Source organism: Stylophora pistillata, chromosome 2, assembly GCF_964205215.1.
Source record: "Stylophora pistillata chromosome 2, jaStyPist1.2, whole genome shotgun sequence".
NCBI classification, from domain to species: Eukaryota; Metazoa; Cnidaria; class Anthozoa; order Scleractinia; family Pocilloporidae; genus Stylophora; species Stylophora pistillata.
Window position 1 is genome coordinate 30,869,315 of NC_142520.1, and position 16,134 is coordinate 30,885,448.

The window sequence follows — 16,134 nt, forward strand, 5'->3', positions numbered from 1 at the left end:
TCACGCTTAACTTCGAGCTTAGACTGTTCAGTTGTTGTTTAACATGATTAGCTGACGACTGGTCCTTGAAGGGTAACACTAATCTCACAGTCTCCGATGGTACGTCTGGTGATGGACAGGGTTCTGCAGATGAAATCCTTCTCTCAACGAACCGCTTGATTGTAGTTTCAACCAGTGGCTTTGGGTATTTCAAGTTATGAAAAACCCCTCTAAGGCGGTCACATTCCTCGGAGAAGAAAGACCAGTTAGAAGATAATCGATAAGCGCGATCCACCATGGTGTTAACTAGGCTGCGCTTGTACTTAATGTCAACATGACTCTGGAAATGCAGAAGGAGACCCGTGTTGGTTCTTTTGATGTAGACCTTGCTCTCAATCTTTGGTGCACGGTTAAGCAGTTCAGTTCCTAGAAACGGAAGGGATCCTTCCCGTTCGACTTCCATGGTAAACTGGAGGGAGGGATGGGTAGAGTTAAGGGTGTCTAGAAACTGGCCAGCGGTCACCCTATCAGGCATTACGGTCAGGGTGTCATCAACGTACCTCCGGTAATAGCGCGGAAGTTGACCGTGTCGTTCGAGGTTTTCCTCAATCGAGCACATGAAGACGTTAGCCAGCAACGGTCCAAGGGGAGAACCCATAGCGACTCCATCTGTCTGCTCATATAAAGCACCGTCAAACTGGAAAAGCTGGTTTTTCGTAGCTGCTCGGAGGAGGTCGATTAGGTCCGCTTTAGAGATGTTCAAGCTGTGCGTCTCGTTGAACCAATCCTGGGCAAAGGCTTTTTCAGCTAAGATCTGTATTGTTTCCTCCAATGGTACATTTGTAAACAATGAGATGACGTCATAGGAAACTAAAATTTCGCCGTTCCTGATCTCGAAGCCTCGTACTTCATCAGCAAAGCGGAATGTGTCTGTCACTGTATATTGGTTGCACGACAGGGGTTTCAATTTGTCGTCAAGCCATTTCGCTAGCGAGTAATTGTAGGTGTTAGTAGCAGAGAGTATAAACGATACCAGCAAATTCCGATTCGTCGACTCGGAGAGACCGAGAACCAGAGGACGACCTCCTAAGTATTACCACCCTCTCCTTCAGAAAGAAAGGGAGTTGGAAACTCTCGTTCGAAAGATTCTACCGAAATCCATTGCTGACGCTCTCCGCCCGAAAGGGTCCAGACTCGCACACTTGTATGGCTTGCCGAAGACACATAAAGAACAGTTGGCCGTGCGGCCAATACTCTCTGCTACTAACACCTACAATTACTCGCTAGCGAAATGGCTTGACGACAAATTGAAACCCCTGTCGTGCAACCAATATACAGTGACAGACACATTCCGCTTTGCTGATGAAGTACGAGGCTTCGAGATCAGGAACGGCGAAATTTTAGTTTCCTATGACGTCATCTCATTGTTTACAAATGTACCATTGGAGGAAACAATACAGATCTTAGCTGAAAAAGCCTTTGCCCAGGATTGGTTCAACGAGACGCACAGCTTGAACATCTCTAAAGCGGACCTAATCGACCTCCTCCGAGCAGCTACGAAAAACCAGCTTTTCCAGTTTGACGGTGCTTTATATGAGCAGACAGATGGAGTCGCTATGGGTTCTCCCCTTGGACCGTTGCTGGCTAACGTCTTCATGTGCTCGATTGAGGAAAACCTCGAACGACACGGTCAACTTCCGCGCTATTACCGGAGGTACGTTGATGACACCCTGACCGTAATGCCTGATAGGGTGACCGCTGGCCAGTTTCTAGACACCCTTAACTCTACCCATCCCTCCCTCCAGTTTACCATGGAAGTCGAACGGGAAGGATCCCTTCCGTTTCTAGGAACTGAACTGCTTAACCGTGCACCAAAGATTGAGAGCAAGGTCTACATCAAAAGAACCAACACGGGTCTCCTTCTGCATTTCCAGAGTCATGTTGACATTAAGTACAAGCGCAGCCTAGTTAACACCATGGTGGATCGCGCTTATCGATTATCTTCTAACTGGTCTTTCTTCTCCGAGGAATGTGACCGCCTTAGAGGGGTTTTTCATAACTTGAAATACCCAAAGCCACTGGTTGAAACTACAATCAAGCGGTTCGTTGAGAGAAGGATTTCATCTGCAGAACCCTGTCCATCACCAGACGTACCATCGGAGACTGTGAGATTAGTGTTACCCTTCAAGGACCAGTCGTCAGCTAATCATGTTAAACAACAACTGAACAGTCTAAGCTCGAAGTTAAGCGTGACTGTCCAACCAGTGTTCGTTAGCCCTAAGCTCGATCAACAGCTTAAGCAACACGAAATTAAGCCCCCTATTGTTAACCAACAATGTATCGTTTATGAATTTAAATGTAACCTGTGTGATGCAGGGTATGTGGGCTATACTCGTGGTCACTTACACGAGCGCGTAGAAGGGCACAAAAGGAAATCATCTTCTATCTACAAACACTACCACCTCCAGCACAATAGTGAAATGCCTGAACGCTTGATCGAGCAATTCAACGTCATCACGAAATGTAACTGCAAATTTGATTGCCTTGTTAATGAAATGTTGTATATTCGCATGCGTAAGCCAACACTGAACGTGCAAACGGATTCCATCCGCGCCAAGGTGTTTGTTTAAGCCGTTCATTCTAATTTATGCTATTCTTGTACCTTTCCTTATTTGCATGTTTTTAAACTAGTCTCTTGATAATGGAGTCATGATGACCCCGAAACGTCGAGTAATAAATCTTTCCTGGTTTTTTCTATGCCTTTGCTTTAGCAAATCCCTGCTGATCAAGTGTTTAGTATCTTTTAAAACTAAATTAGTAACCAGCACTCTGCGAACATTAGTTTTAAAACTTCCTTTATTCCCCGACGCGTTTTGTGTAACTGTTATACACTTATACGATGAATATATGAAGTTCATATATTTTGAACTGCGGTTATAGATACAAATGATGCACGATCCTCGCAGTAGAGAGCGCTATTAATGCAATAGCGAAAATCAGACCTGAAAAAAATCAGGCCTGTACGGGATTCGAACCACTGACCTCTACGATACTAGTGCAGCGCTCTACCAATTGATTTTATCCAATCTGATTTTCGCTATTGCATAAATAGCGCTCTCTACTGCGAGGATCCTGCATCATACATATCTATAACCGCAGTTCAAAATATATGAACTTCATATATTCATCGTATCTGATTTATCATCACGGGTTTATTACGAATCAACTTAACGGCCTGCTCCCAGCTGGCTTGTTAGTTCAATTGGTAGAGCGCTGCACTAGTATCGCAGAGGTCAGTGATTCGAATCCCGTACAGGCCTGATTTTTTTCAGGTCTGATTTTCGCTATTGCATAAATAGCGCTCTCTACTTCGAGGATCGTGCATCATACGTGTCATAGACTTCTTCAAGGAGTTTTATGGCTATTACGGAGCCAGTGACCATTAAGGCTTAGCCGGACTAACGAACAGGAACAGGCGAAGTTGTGAAAAATTTGAAAATCTTTTAGACAAAGGTCAGAAAAATATCGATTAGATTAGCCACGGTTTTGGCTTATCTAATAAATCGAATAGCAAGCCTGTTCGTCGTTCTGTCTGCTTGTTGTGGGTAAAAGCACGAGCTCGATTTTGTACAAAGGGAAACGAGGCCCCTTTTCTTTTAAATAGACTATGACTTGTCTGCCTCACCTCCATCTTGACAGCTTCCACTTTATCCAAGTGTTTGTTAAAAATGTGCTTTCGAACAAAGTCAGGACCTCGGAATTTCTTCCCACTCAGTGGGCAGAGCCACTTATCTTTCGCCAGTTCCTGAGTGTTTGCTTCAACAAACTTCTCTATTTCAGTGGTCATTGTTAAGAAATAGTAACACCAATTACACGTTAGCATTTTCATGGTTGCTTGGCTTCGGATTACCAAGCACTGAATAAACTTGAGATTGAAAACGCGTTCCAGAGAATTAACAGTCTAGTTCTGAGGCATATCCTCGGAACTGGGAATACGCGAATGGACTAGCCCCTGCCAACTTTAAATTCGTCTTAAATAAGGACAATAAACTTACGTGCTATTTTAATATTTCTAACGTTAAGAAAAACGAGAAACAAGAAAAACAAAAAAAAAACAAAAAAAAACGGTTTCCAGGTCATTTACACGGCTTCCTCTCATTTTGCAAAACTAATAAATAAATAAACAGAAAGATTAAACAAAGCAACGTTATCAAAGTAAATCAATTTCAGGTATCGAGTTAACGACCACCATTGCATAGACTGGTGTGTGGAATTCATAATTAGTGTACGCTCAAATCAGTTTCCAATTCCACGCAAAGGAATTTTATGAATCCAGTTTCTTAGATTTAAAGTGCACCTACACCCAAAAATTTTTTTTCGCTTAACGAAGTAAGCTTATTTTTTTGAGTATTTCTGCGCAAAAATTTTTTTATTTGCTCAAATCTTCAATTTTCTATGCCCAGTCAAAATACGGAAAATCGGCCGCCATCTTGCCCCACGACCGAGTTTAAAGAGGAATGGCTCTAGTGGGTAATGTGACGTCAAATCGAGAACACGAAAGTCTGCATTTCACACATTTTCACTTGTCTGGGAAGGTTGTAGTCGATAATTGTCCGAAAATATGCCGACTAAGTGTGTCGTAGAAGGATGTAGCAACGTGCGAAATTTGCAAGACGGTATCGCGCTTCATACATTCTTCATACAACACACCTAGTCGGCATATTTCGGACAATATCGACTACAATCTTCCCAAACAAGTGAAAATGTGTGAGATGCAGACTTTCGTGTTCTCGATTTGACGTCACATTACCCGCTAGAGCCATTCTTCTTTAAACTCGGTCGTGGGGCAAGATGGCGGCCGATTTTCCGTATTTTGACTGGGCATAGAAAATTAAAGATTTGAGCAAATTAAAAAATTTTTGCACAGAAATACTCCAAAAAATAAGCTTATTTCGTTAAGCGAAAAAAAAATTTTGGGTTTAGGTGCACTTTAATTTAATTTGAAAAGAAGACAAAAATATCGTTCGGGCGAGAGAAGTACATGAATCCACGTTCTCTTGGTTTGGGTGGTAACTGTTATCAATACTGAACGAGGCGTATACTAAATATAACATTTAATTTCTAGGTTTATTCCGTGTTTTCGTTCTGAAAAAAACATTACCTTTAGTTTTTATCATCGTTCGACATTTCATATGATTTGTTTCTCGAAATGAAAAGAAAAAAATCGAAGTATGTCACCTTGCCATCTTTAATTTTGCACGATGCGCGAACTTCACATTAATGCATCAATACACGCTATGCATAATGAAAATTTGCTTAAGAAGCCTGGTAACTAGTTTGCACGAAAGCGAGGCCCGTCGTCAGTGTTTTTCTTCCTTCGGAGGCTTTTACATTGGTTAACACAAAATGAGCTCGGTTTCAAACAATCTAAAGCTTTCAGAAGCAGATATTTCTGGTTTATCACTAAGCAGGAGAGCTCCAGCTAATTTAAAAGTACAAGAACTAAAATTCTGGCTAAAATGCAGAGGAGATCCCGCCAAAGGTCTAAAGACGAAAGCCCAACTTGTTAAAAGGTAAGACAACAACAATTGAACCTACTTTTAAAATATCAAGAAGCCCATTGATATTAGTGGCCATGAAAAAAAGAAAAGTCTTAAAATCTTTTGAAGCTTTCGGTCGTGCTGAAGGTACTTGACGCTTGCTTGGTGACTTTCTCTTTTTAGGAGACTGAAAAGACCAAGCAAACTTTGATGGCATGGATTCCTGGCTTTAGTTTGATAATTCCTGCCAGCGATGTTTTCATGTCTGTAGTCTTGAAATGCCTTGAACAAACTTTCGTACGACTAGTGAGTTGAAAATCCTTTCCAGGATCTCTTCGAATCGCATGAATCCAACTCTTACGTAAGTTTGGGTCCTTTGGAAAGTTAAAGGAGCACTGATGAAACCGCCCTATAATTTGAAAACCCGAAAAATTCAGTTATTTCATTATATATGAATTTTTAGCGATTAATAAAGCCTTTTCAGGAATAATTTTAGTTGAAAGTCAATTCTGGGGCGAGAAATTACGATTTGAAAACCGTTCCGCCATTAATTTTCCTAATCACGACCAACTTATCTTCGGTCAGCGGTCACTCCCATTGTGACGTAGATTACTCAACACACTTTTATATTTATAAGGAAACCTCGCGAAATTTAGTGAAATAGTCGTAGTCTTAGTGTTATAAAAAGCAAAATATACGATCAAAATACTGTTTTTGAAAATTAGCCACGAGTACGGCACGTCAAATGAGTAATCTCCAAACTCGAGCCAGTCTTCTTGAGTCTGGCAAGTGATTAATGGCGGAACGGTTTTCAAATCGTAATTTCTCGCCCTAGAATTGACTTTCAACTAAAATTATTATTGAAAAGGCTTTGTTAATCGCTAAAAATTCATATTATAATGAAATAATTTAATTTTTCGGGTTTTCAAATTATAGGGCGGTTTCATCAGAGTGCTCCTTTAAAGAATGAAACTTTGTCTCCTCTTCCATTCCGATAACCCTTGAAGGTACACTGAGGAACACAACAGTTCAAAGACATCGATCGGAAGCCACACAAAATGAACCAAAAGTGTTGAAAAATATGACACAAATTCTAATACATTTAGCTTCGTAAACACACAGTAGCCCGACGGACCTCGCTTTCGTGCAAGCTTGTTACCAGGCTTCCCAAGAAAATTTTCATTATGCATAGCGTGATAACAAGAACCGATAAACAGTGACATGTCATCATCCTTTGCCATGCGTCAAAAATGAGGGAACATGAACAACACACATATGTTATTCAAATAATTAAAGGATATGCTTCAGGGTCTTTCTTCCCAAGCTGGGCAACCTCCTCATCCTTGAGCGATTCCTTCTCTTGTAGAAAAGGTTCAAGCTTCTGATTTATACCAGTTTGCCATTCTTGAACTGTCATAAAACAGAAAGTAGCACTATTAGCACAATTCAGACAACACATCCTTTCTGTATCTAACTAGTTTTCTACTCCTTGACTGTGCACATAGTTAACACTCCGGTATCTGTTTTGTTTAAAACGCCGGCAATTACCCAGTAAGAAAAAGATAGACAAGTAATCAGTGATTTGTCAGTCTGACATACCCCGAACAATTAGGGCTTACTAAGTTTTCAGAGTTCTCAAATATCTAACCACAGGCATCCCAAGCTCACGTCTCGAGAAAAAAAAGAAAAGATTGATTCTTGAAAGCGTCACTAACTTACTCCTTTAAAACAGTGCTGGCAAAGCAAGCCCACAACGGCAGATATCGCCAAAAACTACAACGGACACGCAAGGAGTAAGTTTTATCAATCCTACGAGTAAAATGTTCATATTTAGGAATCTTTAGTGTTGTAAATGGACCCATTTCGTTTCCCATACTATTCCTTATCACGCGTTCCAATTCTCAAGGGTTCCTCACACAACGTGTGACGCTTTCACAATCGATCTTTTGCTTCTTTTCGAGACTTGAATTTGGGACACTTGTAGTGTTAAGTTGCTAATCTACACTGGCCTTCGTAAAGAGATTCTAAAGTTGACGTTTAGAGTGTTAGCCCCTCGTTAGAGCGAATAGAGGCCGAAAGTAATAAACAGCCTCCGAAACCGCCCGGTCGGCTTTAGAAGACTTAGAAATTCTTAAGGTGGCAAATTCACTTTGTCGACTTAGTTGGTAAAAAAAAAAAAATTATCTTGGTATTCTAGTCACCCACAGTTTTACTTTAAAAAAGAAATTTCCATGTTAAACGAAAAGAAAAATAAGCGATTACAGTTTGCATGTTTGTACCTTCAGACAGAGTGCACTTCTCAGGTGCGGCACCACGCACATGAATAATACCACATCTATTAGGCATTTCATCCTCATAAGGATAGTCTGTACCATTGTAGTAATCCACTGAATGAACCACCCTTAAATACAGAATCAAACGATCTAACACACGCATAAGACTGCTGTCACATGATAAATCAACCTCGGGTTTCTCCTCCTCAGAGTCCCCCTGAGACGTTGAGGTTGTCCGCATAAGTTCCATTTCCTCGCCTTCTTCTTCTTCGGCGGCATCTTGAGACAGAGAGGATAGAATAGGGTTTTCATTCGGTAGGTCGGGTATTTCACATTCATCCGCAGGTTTAGCTTCACATTCTTCACCCTCCTCCGTTTTCTGTGCAGCAAAAAAAGTAATGAAAATGAGATGCGTCAATAATCCCTGAGAGAGCAGATAAGCCATCCAGTTAAAACTTCTCACAATAACAACAAAGAGACAGCAGAACAAAATTCCTGAGGCATATCAGCCCGCAGTTGAAAAGCGGAGCTATGAGAGGATGAATGCTGACGACCAAACTTCACCAAAATACCCCAAATAAGAGCAAGAGCTTCCTATCTGGTAGCAATGAAGTGCGTAACCAAGAATCACAGTATACCAGTTGAAACCCCACCAATAAATAATTAGTGATGGCGAATGAAAATCGTTACTGTTTAACAACAATGACTCATTTCAAAGAAAAAAGCAATTTCCTTGTTAAGTCTTACAAGAATAAAAAAATAAAAAATAAAAAAAAAAAAAAAACACGTTCTGATTCCTTTTAATAATAGCTTTCACGGTGCCTTACGGTACAGGCCAAATCGAGCTTTGGGTAGCCTACTTAAAGGACCCTTCTTCCGTATTAAAAGCCATAGATTGTGGCTATCTTGACTAACAAAAGAAGTGTAGAACCACGCACAATGTCCAAGTAAACTGTTGTAATTTTTTTTCTCTTTGGTGAACATGTTCTTGCATTTTCGTAACACAGCCAGCATTACAAGAGTATGCTCTGACTGTGTGTTGCAAAGCAAAATTCAATGTTGCACAGGATCACATTTATTAACCAAGACGATGGAAAGATGTGCCATGCTCGGTGCCGACTGTGCAAATTAAAAAAAATTCTGAGAATACAAAAAGTGTTAATGAATCACGTGGCTGTAGATAGCTTTTACCTCAGCCGCTTCTTTCTCGGCCTTCTCCCTCGCCTCAGTCTCTTCCTTGGTCTCCTTTTCATATAAAGCAGCTCTCTTATCAAACTCTCTGATGAGCCTGGCCGCTAACTTGATGTCATGGCGGATGGCTTGTTTAGCCAAAGCAGCACCAGCCACTGACCGAACTCGTCGAGAAAGATCCCTGTTCACAACTGGACTTAACTCTGCATCTTTTACCTTCAGGGAGGAAAGATGTTGGCATTGTTTGCTACTTATCACTGGAAGGCTTGGTAAAACTGTATGACCATAGCAATAACTTACTAATAGTTTTCTGCCGAATTGTTGTCATTGGGTGACTGGGCACAACGATCACAGTTTTTTCTCCACGAGCAATTTCTACTGATGTAATTGTTACAAAAAAATAAAACTGCAACAAAGCAATGCAAATGGATAGAGCGCTGGACTGTTGTGCGGGAGGTCGAGGGTTCGAGCCCCGGCCGGACCAACACTCAAGGTCTTAAAATAATTGAGAAGAATTTGCTACCTTTCTTTAACATCAAGAAATGGTTAGATATTCTAGTCTTCTCGGATAGGGACGAATAAATGGAGGTCCCGTCTACTGCAGGGTTGGGGTAGGAGACGTTAATTTCCCACACACGAGATTACTGTGTGATGGATGTCCTCCCCTGGGGTGGGATGGGTGGGAAGGTGGGAAGGTGAGATCGATAGACTGAAGCGGCTGCCAGAGGTGCCTGATATGCTGACGTCTGTTCTCAACCTTACACTGCACCCGTAATTCAGCCTCTGGGCTGCAAGTGGTCAGATATAAACTATATTCATAAACCGTAATTATTGATGACTTTTTAAGTCTTAAATTCATGTGATGGATTAACCAGAACTTGGTTACTTTTTTGGTTAATAATTTCTAATCAGAGATTATTTTGTAGATCTGCATGATGGAAAAGGTAAGCAGCAGTGTTAACACAGTGAGGTTTGTTCTTACCCTTATGTTATTCAAGTCCCAACAGATTTCTTTTATGTTTACACTCCTGTCAAAAGTGATCCATCCTCGTCTAATAAATCTTAATAAGAAAACACACAGGTCATAAATTATCACATTGAACATTTTTAGCACTAATTACCAGTAGCTAATGTACTTACCAGTAGGGAATGTACTTACTTTCTTTCAGGACTGGGGTCTGACAGAGCAACCCGAAGGAATCCAGCAAATCTTTTACATACCTAAAACACAATCACCTTTCATATGAGTGTTGAAGTTCGGACACATTTTCAGACTCTTCAGAGATTCATACACACGTTCGGCACATTCTTCAAAATGATGTTATTTTGAAGTGTTTTCAGCTTTATTTTACAAAAAGCCAAACAAAGCAAATGAATGTTAACTTACCGCAGAAATGTCAGCTTTAGAAATGTTTGGTGGTATACCTCTCATAAACAGTGAAAATGTTTTGTGCAATGCACGAGGTTCAGCAGTCACACAGAGTTGCTTTCCATCCTCACCAATTGCTTTGTCCCTTTCCTCCCCCTCTTCTCTTGTATCTTTTTCTTTTTCCTCTATTGTTTTTTCTTTATTTTCTTTTTCCTCTATTGTTTTTTCTTTATTTTCTTTTGGAATTTCCTTAATGGGACTTGTATTTTCAACGATTTCCTTCTTTTCTGAAATTTTGTTGTAGTCTCCTTTAGTTTCCTCTTCTTCAATGGCTTCAACTTGTTGCAGAACCTGAAATTTTTTTTATTGAATAAATAGACTGCTGTCAACTTTAACATAAATAACCCTGTTGTTTCATTTGAACCAGTTTGCTTTCAATTGTTACAAAGAAAAATGCCAGTCTGACTCTAATGATGTCTTTTGTACACTTTATTTACACACTTATTTATTTTGAGCTAACTAATAAACGAGAGGTAACTGTACACCGCAAATAGCATAGCTAATCTAGGTGGTGCAAAGTTACGATATATAAAAAATAAAGTAATAAATATAGGAAAACATATACAAGTCAAAAGAGGACAAGATCATTACATACAAAAGGAAGGAATTAATTAAGATAAATACATAGAAAAGGAGGCTAATAGATATAATTTATAATAAAAATATTAAGCTTCTAATTAAGGAATAATTTATCAGCAAGATTATATACATTAGCATAAACCCCCTCATGGACTAAAAACTGCAACAATTCAGTCTGAAGGTGTTTTTAGAGTTATTGCTTTGGTTTTTATTTTAAAGACTCAAGGATTTTGTTCCAGATTCTAGCTCCACGCATTGACAAGGATTGGTTCTGCTGTTTTGTCTGTGAATGAATTACATGAAATTTACCAGCAGCTGCAGCTCTAGTGTTGGAAGAATGGATCAAAGCTACCCTAGTGAATAGATTCTTCAGATTTAAAGGTACAAAATCATGGTCAATATCATGCAACAAAACACCTTCTGATTTATGATAGAGCATATCAATAGAAAGAATAATTGATCACAGAAATAATGGAATTGCATGTTCAGAATTGCCTGAGAAGCAAATTAAGCATAGTGCTCTTACCTGAGGGATTAAGATTTTTTCAAGATTTTTTCAAGATTTATTTTTGAGATTTGGCCTCAGAAGCCATAAGAAAGGTGGGGATGATTAAGGCTTATAAATACTGAGTAAGACAGAAGTTGGTAGAAGTGTCTTAGTCTTGCAAAAATACCTATGGTTCCACTTATTTGAGTGCCACATTAGCTACATGATATATCTTCCTTTTTCAAGATCTTGGTTTCAATTTTCATTGTTTGGAATCTCTCTGTTAGATATGAGCAGAACCATATGTTGATGACACTACCTATTCCATAATGATGTTATTTACAGAGCAAAATATTGTTATCAACAGAGTCAAAAGCTTTTTGTAATTCACTAAAAATGCTACAAGAAAATAGTTTTTTCGTCCATATATTTTAGTATTTTACCTACAGTATCTAACAGGGCATGTTCTGTAAAAAAAGTATTTCAAAGGTGAAGTTAACAGAGTGCACAATTTAAGCACACTTCAGATGAATCAGGGTCTGCTTTGTTTATCAGGTGCCATATTTGATTCAGCATGGACCCCCCTTGTGGCTGGTTTACAAAACTTAACTGGAGCTAAAATTAACTACCCTTAAATGTTTCGGTGACTAAACCTTAGTTTGATTTTCAGTTGGCTCCCTCTGAAAAAAAATCAATTTTAGACCTTGAGCATAGGACAGAAAGTAGTTGATCTTAGTTCTTGAACTACAGCACTGACATACAATCAATATTCACCTGTTCTATGGCGGGTTTGGTCACTTGAAGTGGCAAAGGAGACACACTTGACGGCTCTGCCTCCATGGACACTACCTTACCCTGAGCCTCACTGCTGCTTGGTTCAGGAAAAATTTCACTGCTGTCATGTTTGTCCATTGTACTGATACCATTATCAGTGCTACCAACTTGGTATGCATCCTTTCCTGGAATAGATGTGCTACTCTCTGCTTGCTCTGTGCTACTTGTTTCAACCTGGAACTCTTCTTTTCTTTCTTTTCCATGCAGTCCTTGAGTTGAATCTGCAGGTGTACCATCTGTGAAAGATCATTTTTCAAAGCTATGAGAAATCATGCAGATGGCATTGACATGATCACAGCTGAAACAACAAAATGACAATAAACACTACAATTTCTGTAATATTTCTACATTAAACAGTCATATGACACTGTGATAAATTTTAAATTACTATTAAAAACCTTAGTGTTGATCTGCATGCAAGAAAAATGGTGCTATGGAGTATAAAGGATCTTAACTGTTGCTTGTACTTATCAACTATTTAATTTTCCAGCTAATTCTTGTTTATGTGCTAAGGAAAATTCAAATGGTTTCCTTCCTGTGAAAAAATTTTGAATTACCAGACAATTCTGTTTCTCCACTGGTTTCAACTACAGCATGGGATGACCCGGCCTCTGTTACAGCACCATTACCACTGGTGCTTGTTTCTGGCTGACTGGAGCCCACATGTGGCTCACATGAATCTACACAAGACATTTAAAGTCATGAACAGTCAATTTCATGCAAAACAAAAATTGTATTGTCTCATTGAGAAATAATCTTCAATAGCAAGCATCTTAATAAAAGGAGAAATCAAAGTAACTCAAACACCACAAGATCAACGTGTTTTAAACTCACAAAACACAAGATTGTAATTTAGCCAAGTGACCTGTCCAGCCCAAACTTATCCATGTTTCCTTAACATAGAGTGACTAGGCCTATCATTACTCTCCCCTGGACTGAAGGCTAGTCCATAACGAGGTCACCCCCTCAGCATTTTATCATGTCACCCCTTCGGCATTTTATCATGTCTTGAACCCAGGCTTCTCTATGTAGAGTCCAGTACACAAACAATTAAGCTATGGTGTCTCCCAGGGTTATCCTTTTCGGCCAGCAACCAGCAATATTTGCTGCCTGCACACAGCACTGCAGCCAACAATTTTTTATCAACAAGGAATCCTTGCTCCCAAGGATTTTTGCTGTATTGAATAAATGTAAAGCACATTGCCAAATCACACACGCACAAAAGAAAAGTGAATAAAGCTGCTTTCTCCTTAAAAAGCTTGATATTTGTTCACTGACTTGTGTTGCTGAAGGCTGAAGTTAAAAATAGTGAGTAAGTGCAAGGAAGCTTGAGGGAATTTTTTTGTGTGTGATGGCAACTGCCAAGTCACCAGTTGCTTAGCACAAAAAAGCTGATGACAAAGATGATCCAAGACCCCATTAAACCCAAAGAAATTCCACTACAAATGGTCACCACAGCCAATTTGTCTCTGCCTTTATAACCTCTGTCACTGCAAACCAACTCCAATTGATAAGGAAAACCTTTGTCTTTCACCTACTGTTAAACACAAACATCAATGTACATTTTAAATGTGCTCACAATATTGAATGGGAGAAGAAGAGTCCACATAGGGTTCATCATAAATTATGTTCCTTTGTTTGGTGACTCTGGATAGGTTTGAAACATTTCATCCAAAATTAATTCACCTGGTTTATCTTCAGTTGATGTCTGCAGTTTAGCATTTGATGAACTTGTAGGAAGTTGGACAATGTTTTCCACCTGGCTTGCTTTATTTTGGTCATCTACCACAAGAATGCAAGTGACAACCAATTAACAGCAATCCCATCCTTAACTAAGGCACTGTTTACATGGACACTGTTTTTTTTCCCCAACCATTTTTACTGCATTACTGCAGTAAGGTAGGACTAGAACGGAACACATGTGAACCATGCCAGTAGTCCACCCAATAAATCCCACCCATCCCACCCCAGGGGAGGACATCCATCACACAGTAATCTCATGCATGGGAAATTAACGTCTCTTACCCCTAACCCTGTAGGAGATGGGACCTCCATTTATTCGTCCCTATCCGAGAAGACTAGAATATCTAACCATTTCTTGATGTTAGAGAAAGGTAGCATATTCTTCTCAATTATTTTAAGACCTTGAGTGTTGGTCTGGCCGGTTTCATTTGTAACCACACTGGTTTTGATGCGGTTACATCTTTTGTTTACACCACCTGTGAAACAGTCTCGTTTTGAAAATGCTCACTTTTGAAATTGTTTTCAGAACGACCCGGCCGGTTCTGATAACAAACTCGACTGGCGCTGTGTAAACGAAAGGCATAACCACATTGAAACTGATGCAGTTACAAATGAAACCGTACCCGTGTAAACAGTGCCTAAATGTATGTTGAACTGCAAATGCAGCACAAAAAATTCTAGTTGTATGGCTACACAAATGCCAAATACTAGATTCTAGTTTTGATTGTGGTATGTGCATATTTGGTTTCAACTTAAGCATAACCTTTTGACAGATTTGATTCTCTGTCTTACGACAACTCACCAGGTTGCTGCACGTTTTCTTCTATACCTTTAGACCCAGCATCTACCCCTGGTGGTAACAATTCATCCTCTTTTCCAGTATCCATTGGTGACATTTCTTCCCCAGGAGGAGCAGGCTCAGGTTCAGAATCAGATTCAGACTCACTTTCACTGTCATCATCATCCATAGCATCATAATAGTAAGGTTCACGATGACGTCTTTTCCGTTTCTTTTTTGGCTCTTCTTCCTATGGCAGAAAGTTCAATCACCATCAACACAATCTTTTCTTACATTGCTGTTGTTGAAAAAATCCACACATTTTCATTGTTTGCCTTCAGTTCATTCTTTTGACCAATACCCTTTGCCACTGTCAAATTTTGCAAACATGCAATCTTGAAGTAAGAAATATCAATTTATAGTCAGCATAGTGAACTAAAAATTGTACCTCCTACGATGGAGTAAAAGTTTTTAATATTTCATCAATATCTGTGGTGATGCCCACCAACTTTATGAAATGTAGAAGTTTTACTATTTTGTAAAACAAACTAATGTAACAACAGACTTAGCACAGTATTCACTTGATGGTTAGGTGCACACAATCAATGTAGGTTAAAAACCTCATTTGTATTTCCAGAGTGGTAGCTGCAGGAGTTCTCACGTGAAATTGCCTCCATTTCAATGGTTTGCAGATTCGCAACAGCTACATAAGATTTGACTTAGTTAAGTTGTGCAATGTTCACAGACAATACATCAACCTCAATTCACCTTTTTAACCCCTTGCTGTTGTGCAGGTGGATCTTCATTTGGTTGGGATGTCTGTGGTAATTCTTGCTGTTGTTCCTGTGGATATTGCTTTGAATATTGTTCTTGCTGTTGTTGAGGATCATAATTGCTATAATACTAAAAGATTCCAGATATGTAACTATTTCAGTGGGATAGCCTACTCCCTATGGTTCAGTTTGCTTGGGGGTAAGCATTAATTATTTGGCCGTTTGATTAAAACTCTTATTACTCAATGATTCATGAAATGTACCAGAAATTCCCTGTTGTAGGGCAAAACATGATGTACACAACATGTGTGAATTAAGATCCTGGACAAAAGCCTGAGGAAGATGTCAACACTCTTCTGGAGGTCTTTGCCATTAAGACAGTGGCTGAAAGTGAATTATCTTCCATTTTTTGCTCATGAGGAACTCATGTAACATATACCTTCATTGTAATGGCTCTAGTTGCTAGCAGTTATCAATTATGACATGGTATTCATTGCCATTTTTCCAATCATTTTAAATCAAAACAAT

At 39.4% G+C, this 16,134-nt stretch overlaps 3 protein-coding genes across 6 annotated transcripts in view; 1 reads left to right on the forward strand and 2 right to left on the reverse strand.

Annotated features, from left to right (window-relative positions):
* The window catches only part of LOC148738300 (uncharacterized), a 2,013-nt gene extending 1,033 nt beyond the window's left edge, over positions 1-980 (reverse strand). Inside the window, exon 1 of the mRNA XM_088747434.1 lies at positions 1-980. This exon is cut by the window's left edge and continues 1,033 nt beyond it. Coding sequence (XP_088603560.1) covers positions 1-637 — 637 coding nt within the window. The 5' untranslated portion in view covers positions 638-980.
* Positions 1-16,134, reverse strand: part of LOC111328028 (serrate RNA effector molecule homolog) — a 28,906-nt gene that overhangs the window by 5,067 nt on the left and 7,705 nt on the right. For 3 of the 4 annotated variants that reach the window (XM_022932371.2, XM_022932373.2, XM_088747431.1), the window contains 12 exons: positions 15,602-15,736; positions 14,858-15,083; positions 13,999-14,094; positions 12,870-12,992; positions 12,253-12,548; positions 10,371-10,703; positions 10,143-10,204; positions 9,966-10,044; positions 8,984-9,199; positions 7,799-8,171; positions 6,821-6,929; positions 3,665-3,818 (listed from right to left, as the gene is read on the reverse strand). In XM_022932371.2, coding sequence (XP_022788106.2) covers positions 3,665-3,818; positions 6,821-6,929; positions 7,799-8,171; positions 8,984-9,199; positions 9,966-10,044; positions 10,143-10,204; positions 10,371-10,703; positions 12,253-12,548; positions 12,870-12,992; positions 13,999-14,094; positions 14,858-15,083; positions 15,602-15,736 — 2,202 coding nt within the window. The remainder of the gene's footprint in view (positions 1-3,664; positions 3,819-6,820; positions 6,930-7,798; positions 8,172-8,983; positions 9,200-9,965; positions 10,045-10,142; positions 10,205-10,370; positions 10,704-12,252; positions 12,549-12,869; positions 12,993-13,998; positions 14,095-14,857; positions 15,084-15,601; positions 15,737-16,134) is intronic. The other variant, XM_022932372.2, reaches the window with a different exon arrangement.
* On the forward strand, positions 735-2,754 carry LOC148738301 (uncharacterized). The gene is made up of 2 exons (XM_088747863.1): positions 735-770; positions 984-2,754. Exons 1-2 carry the CDS (start codon positions 735-737, stop codon positions 2,607-2,609), a joined length of 1,662 nt encoding a protein of 553 aa, XP_088603989.1. The 3' UTR covers positions 2,610-2,754.